Raw genomic sequence first — 6,000 nt, forward strand, 5'->3', positions numbered from 1 at the left:
CAGACCTCACCCAGTGGGGGTTGGCTAGGGGAGGCTGTTCCCAAGGCCCTCCTCCGCATATCGGGGGGGGGGGGGGGGACTCGATGGCCTGCCATGGCTTTACCTAGCCGCTGGTGGGCGAGGTGGCGGGCAGGCCGGTGCTAGTCTCTCCCTGCGTTTGGGTACCGTTCATATCCGTTGGGAACGGCGGCTTCCTGAGCTTAAGGGGTGTCAGTCAGTGCTGCCCGGAGTTGTGGGCAACCATCGGCTTCCTATCCTGGTGGATACCTGCTTCTGGTTCCTTAGGCAGGAGTCTCTTAGGTCAAAACGCCAGACTTAAGGTCAGCTGTAGTTTCTTGTCTTGTTTTTCCTCCCATTTTCTCACTTTCCAGCCCCCAAACTTGTGCTGACCCAGAACATAGCTATGAGTGGCGCCCTTGGCCTGTGATTAAGGGTGAAAGACCTTCTAGATCTTTCCTAGCCTCTCCTCTTCTTTCGGGAGGCGGTGCCAAGGCACCTTACACCGCTCACGGGCTTCCTCTGTCTCTCTCGCCTGCTCAGGCCTCGGCGGGGCCATCGGCTATGTGCTGGGGGGGCTGGACTGGACCCAGACCTTCTTGGGCGACTGGTTCCGGACGCAGAACCAGGTGCTTTTCTTCTTCGCGGCCATCATCTTTGTGGTGTCGGTGGCCCTGCACCTGTTCAGCATCGAGGAAGAGCAGTACAGCCCCCCGCAAGAGCGGGGTGGGGAGGCGGCCGGCACCCTGCCCCCCGCCGCCCGCGTGAATGTTCTGGATGGAGGCGTCGCCTTGTTCCCGGAGGAGGTGCAGTCCGAGCACGAGCTCTCCCTGGACTTCCTGGGTGTGGACATGGTGCGGAGCAAGAGCGACTCTGTGTTGCACGTGCCGGACGCTGCCCTGGACCTGGAACCCGAGCTGCCCTTCCTGCCCGACATCGAGCCCTCCATCTTCCACGACGGCTCCTACCCCAGCACCCCCCGCAGCAGCAGCCAGGAGCTTCCCTGGACCAGGCCGTACCGCCTGGCCTCCGTGCTCAGGGAAACCGCAAAGGAGGACGCGACGCTGCTCGATAATCACTTGAACGAAGCCAAAGTCCCCAACGGGAGTGGCTCTCCCCTGAAGGACAGCCTCGGGGGCTACACCAGGGTGGCCCCGAAACCCACGGCCGCGTCCGGCTCCATGAGGCGGCGGAGGCACATGTTCCACCGGCAGGCCTCCAGCACCTTCTCCTACTACGGCAAGATCGGGTCCAACTGCTACCGCTACCGACGGGCCAACGCCGTGGTCCTCATCAAGCCCTCGCGCAGCATGAGCGACCTGTACGACCTGCAGAAGCAGCAGCGGCAGCGGTGCCGGCACCGGAACCAGAGCGGGGCCACCACCTCCAGCGGGGACACGGAGAGCGAGGAGGGGGAGGGCGAGACCACCGTGCGGCTGCTCTGGCTGTCCATGCTCAAGATGCCCAAGGAGCTGACGCGGCTGTGCCTCTGCCACCTGCTCACCTGGTTCTCCGTCATCGCCGAGGCCGTCTTCTACACCGACTTCATGGGCCAGGTCATCTTCGAAGGGGACCCCAAGGTGAGTGCCCGGGGCCCCGCTTTGGGGCTGGGAGGGACGGCAACGCGGGGGCAGCCGGCAGTGCCGACGGCCCGGCACACCGCGTCGGGGAGGCTGCGTCCGCTGCCCGCTCCCCCTTGGTGCCCCGGCGCCCTTGCGGCCGGGGGGCAGGCCCACGGTGGGCATCGGCCGGCGCGTGCTCCTGGTGCCGTGGTTAGGGGTCCAGAAGGGCGTCACGGGGGAGGAGCCGCTCCCGGGCCCGATTGCCGTGCACAGACCCTGCCCCAGATGGTGGTGGCTGGGGACAGGGACCCGCCTCTGTCCCCTGTGGCCTGGCTCACGCCTGTGCTGTGTTGCCTGGAATTGGGCCAGACGGCCCCGCCTCCACGCGGTCCCTCACCCTCCAGCTGCCCTGCGGGGCAGGTGTGAGGCTGGGAGGGGTTGCAGACACCGCTGCGAGCGGAGCGGCCGTACTGTGGCGGAGCGTCCCATCATGGTAGTGTCTGTCGCTGGTTTCAAAGTAAACGGCTCGCCTGCAAGTTGAGAGGGAAAGTGACTTCCTTTCCCCAAAGAGTGTGGCGCATGATTCCTGGCCGCCCTGATCCCCGGTTTCATTTCTGGAACAGGCCCCCTCCAACTCGACCGCCTGGCAGGCCTACAACGCCGGCGTGAAGTTGGGGTGCTGGGGCCTGGTGATTTACGCGGCCACCGGCGCGATCTGCTCAGGTAAGCGGTCCCCACGTGGGGGCAACAGCGTCCTGCACCTGAGAGTCTAGGATGGGGCGTCCCGAGACCCCACACGGGCTGCCCTCCGCCTGCTAGTTCCTGTCCAGGGGTTCCTCAGACAGGGGGGGCTCTGGACAGGGCCAGGCTCGGGGCGATGGTGGGCCTGCAGGAGCTGTCCCTGTGAGCCCGGGGGTGGAGGCGTGAGGCGTGTTTGGGGCCTGGGGCTGTGGGAGCAGCCTGTCGCAGAGCAGAGGCCTTTCCCTGGAGGTGTGGTTTTGTCTGTGAGGAGGGAGGGGACAGGCTTCACTCCTGGGAGCAGCACGCCCTGGCACACGTTCTGGACGTGGGCGCAGTCGGGGTCGGGGGTCTCCTAACCAGGTCTGGTCTGGGTCCTGCCCACTCTCTACTCCAAACCGTGGAGGAGGCCTCCAGCTTCCTGTCAGCCCGGCCTGGACTTGAGGGTTTCCAAGGTCAAGGCCACAAGGCAGCGGGAAGCCAGCCTGACCAACAGGCAGCATCATCCGTGCTCCGTCAGAGGAGTTCCCAGGAAGGCACCGGAGACACTTCGTGGGGGAGGTGACATTAAGCCGTTGGGTCGGGAAGAATGAGCAGGAGTCCGTCCATCTGGACCCAGGCTTCTCCTGTGAGGAAACGAGCCACAACTTGAGATTCCAAATCAAGACTGGGCATGAGGCTGGCGAAGGCCAGCGAGTGGGTCTGGACTGGTGGGAAGGGTCTGGGCCCAAGCCGGCCTGCAGGGCAGAAAGAGGCTACGGGCTCTGGGACCCGGAGGGCGGACTTCCTTCTGAGATGCTGGAGCCCCCGGGAGTTGAGGGAGGCACAGGGGCGAGCTGCGAGCGTGGTGGGGGCCGGCGGGCAGCGGTGTGGTGGGAGGAGGGCCTCGGGGTGGCAGAGGTGGCCGGGGACAGTGGAGGGAGCCCGGCAGGAGTGAGGCGAGTGTCCGGCTGAGGGCCTTGTCGGTCACTGTCCCGTGGCCACGCTGTCTCCACAGCCCTGTTACAGAAGTACTTGGACAACTACGACCTGAGCATCAGGGTCATCTACGTGCTGGGGACGCTGGGTTTCTCCATCGGCACGGCCGTGATGGCCATGTTCGCCGACGTCTACGTCGCCATGATCATGATCAGCACCATGGGCATCGTCTCCATGAGCATCTCCTACTGCCCCTACGCCCTGCTCGGGCAGTACCACGACATCAAGGAGGTGCGTCCTGGGGGCAGCGGGTGGGAGGGGTGCCATGGATGAGGCACTGGGGCGCAAGGTCACCCGCCTGAAAGGTACACCAGGTCAGAGCGTCAGACCCGTTCGGCTCCAAAGCCCACGTTCGTTCTCCACTCGTCTGTAGGCAGATCTCCGCACCTTGCACTTGGGAGGCATTTGGGGTACGGACGATCCCCCGCCCCGGTCTTTGGTCCTGAAGGGACCGGCGAAGCTGCCACCTGCTCGGGTCGGTCCGGGGCACAGGCTTCCTGGCTACAAAGGATCTGCTCTTGCAGTGGCCTGGCCCACCTGGCACCTGCCTGGAGGCGTCGGTTGCCTCTTGAGGGATTTGGGTCGGGCACCTAGGAGGCTGCCTGCCCCCTAATATCCCCTCACAGACCCCTGCGGAGGGGAGCTGGGCCAGCATGTCCCGTCCAGTAGAGCGTGAGCCGCCTGGGTCGGTCCGCATTGGAGTGGCTGTGTGTAAACAGGGAGGAAAGAGGTGAAGTCCCTTCAGCAGCATAGTCTTGTATCTCAGCACCTCCAAAACCGTTATTCCCACGTGCATACAGTACCTCTCATTTCAGACCAGCCGTCTTTCACAGTGCTCAGTGGCCTCAGTGCAGGTGTAGACCATGACCCTGAAAGTGAAGGAAGCAGCCCCAAAAAGCTCCTGTTTCTTGCCCTCTACACCTAGACTGTGTTTAATCTTCCCTTGGGCAATTATAAAAGCAAAATTAATCCACCGTGATTAGGTACCTGCCAAATACCAGACTAACGAAAATCGAAATCACAGCGTTATTTGTTAAATAAGCTTTTGGGTCAGAGTATGTCACGTGACTACAGAAAAAGAGCACAGGTTGTAAATGAACAGCTCAGTGGAGTTTTGGGCAACAAATCTGAAAAAACGGCGCAGACCAGGCAGCCGTGTGACGCTGGCCCTCGGCCCAGCGGCTGTAGCACCACGCGGCCCCCTGGCCAGTGTCCGAAGCTTTTGTGCCTGGAACGTCTGCTGTTACTTCACACCCGTGCTTCCCTCCTGTGCTTGCAGAGGGCGGTTCTTTACTCCTTTGCCCCTGGCACCGAATGGCCGCGGGTATCGCCCTGTTCCGCTGGCAGTGGCATTGGCGGCGCCCTCGTCCCGTGCGCGCTTGCGGTCCGCCTGGGATGCAGGGTGCGTGTGTGTGGTTTGAGGCAGAAGAGTGTGACCTCGTTCTCCCGCGGACGGGTAGCCGCTTAACGTTAAGGGTCACGTGGTCCCCACCCGCATTCTGGTGGCGTCCTTGTCCTATGTCGGGTCCCCATCGAGGGTGGGGGGGGGTGGTGTTTCTGCTCCCTGTATCTCTTCCGTCGGTCGGTCTGTCCTCAGACGAGGGTTACCCTGTTCTAAGTCGTTTTGTGGTAAGACCCAGGAGCTGGTAGTGTGTGCGTCCTCCAGTTTTGTTCTTCCTTAAGATCGTCTTGGGCGTTCTTGACCCGACTTTTCATCTAAATGTTTAGAATCAGCTTCTGGGCTTAATTGGAAACACACTGATCACATAGATCAATTTTGGGGGGATTCAAAAACATTCCAGTGATGAGCCTTTCTGTCCATAGATAGGGTATGTTTTTCTGTTAATTCTTACAGCATACCGATAGATTCTCTTGGACTTCATTTCCAATCACATCATCCGCGTATAACGAGATTCATTTTTTCTTTTCCAATCCTTAATACGTTTTATTTATTTTCCTTGCCTTATTGCAATGGCCAGAACCTCCAATACAGTGTTGAATAGAAGTGGGACGGGGTCGGGGAGACAGGCTGAGTGGTCGCCAAGCAGCTGAGAGGAAGGCAAGTTGCGTTTCCAGACTCTTCTGAGCTAATATTCAAGCCACGGGCATGTTGGCTGATGGTTCGACCGCCCCACGGCCCTCACTGTCCTGCTCTCTTCTCTTGCAGTACGTCCACCACAGCCCTGGGAGCTCCAAGCGTGGCTTTGGCATAGACTGTGCCATCCTCTCCTGCCAGGTGTACATCTCCCAGATCCTGGTGGCGTCCGCCCTCGGGGGTGTGGTCGACGCCGTCGGGACCGTGCGCGTCATCCCCATGGTGGCCTCCGTGGGCTCTTTCTTGGGCTTCCTGACGGCCACGTTCCTGGTGATCTACCCAGACGTGTCGGTAGAGGTCAAGGAGGAGCAGAAAGGCCTGTCTTCCCAGCCTTCGGGGGAGAGCGGGGGCGGCGGCGAGAAGCCCACCGTCCTGAGGCTGACCAGGAAGGAGGGCCAGCCGAGGAAGGTGGAGACGGAGTCGATGGTCTGAGCCTCACCCCTGCGCGCACACATTCCAGGGGGGGTGGCGGGCGAGGCGGTCGCCGTTGCTTCGGTGGTGGCCGCGCTCGAGCCACAGTTCCTTCGCGAGACATGGAGACGCGGTAGCTGTAGGGTAGGGTCGGGCCGCTAGGCAAAAACACCACGCTAATTACTTTGTCCACGATTAAAGAAAATCATTTGAAATCTT

General features: G+C 61.6%; 1 protein-coding gene across 4 annotated transcripts in view; it reads left to right on the forward strand.

Moving 5' to 3' along the window:
* Nucleotides 1-6,000, forward strand: part of SLC45A4 (solute carrier family 45 member 4) — a 79,375-nt gene extending 73,375 nt beyond the window's left edge. For 3 of the 4 annotated variants that reach the window (XM_086695396.1, XM_086695393.1, XM_086695394.1), the window contains 4 exons: nucleotides 541-1,577; nucleotides 2,183-2,282; nucleotides 3,295-3,506; nucleotides 5,443-6,000. In XM_086695396.1, coding sequence (XP_086551522.1) covers nucleotides 541-1,577; nucleotides 2,183-2,282; nucleotides 3,295-3,506; nucleotides 5,443-5,802 — 1,709 coding nt within the window. In that variant the 3' untranslated portion in view covers nucleotides 5,803-6,000. The other variant, XM_086695397.1, reaches the window with a different exon arrangement.

This window comes from Puma concolor, chromosome F2 (genome assembly GCF_028749965.1).
Source record: "Puma concolor isolate L17-30 chromosome F2, mPumCon1.1.hap2, whole genome shotgun sequence".
Taxonomy (NCBI): domain Eukaryota; kingdom Metazoa; phylum Chordata; class Mammalia; order Carnivora; family Felidae; genus Puma; species Puma concolor.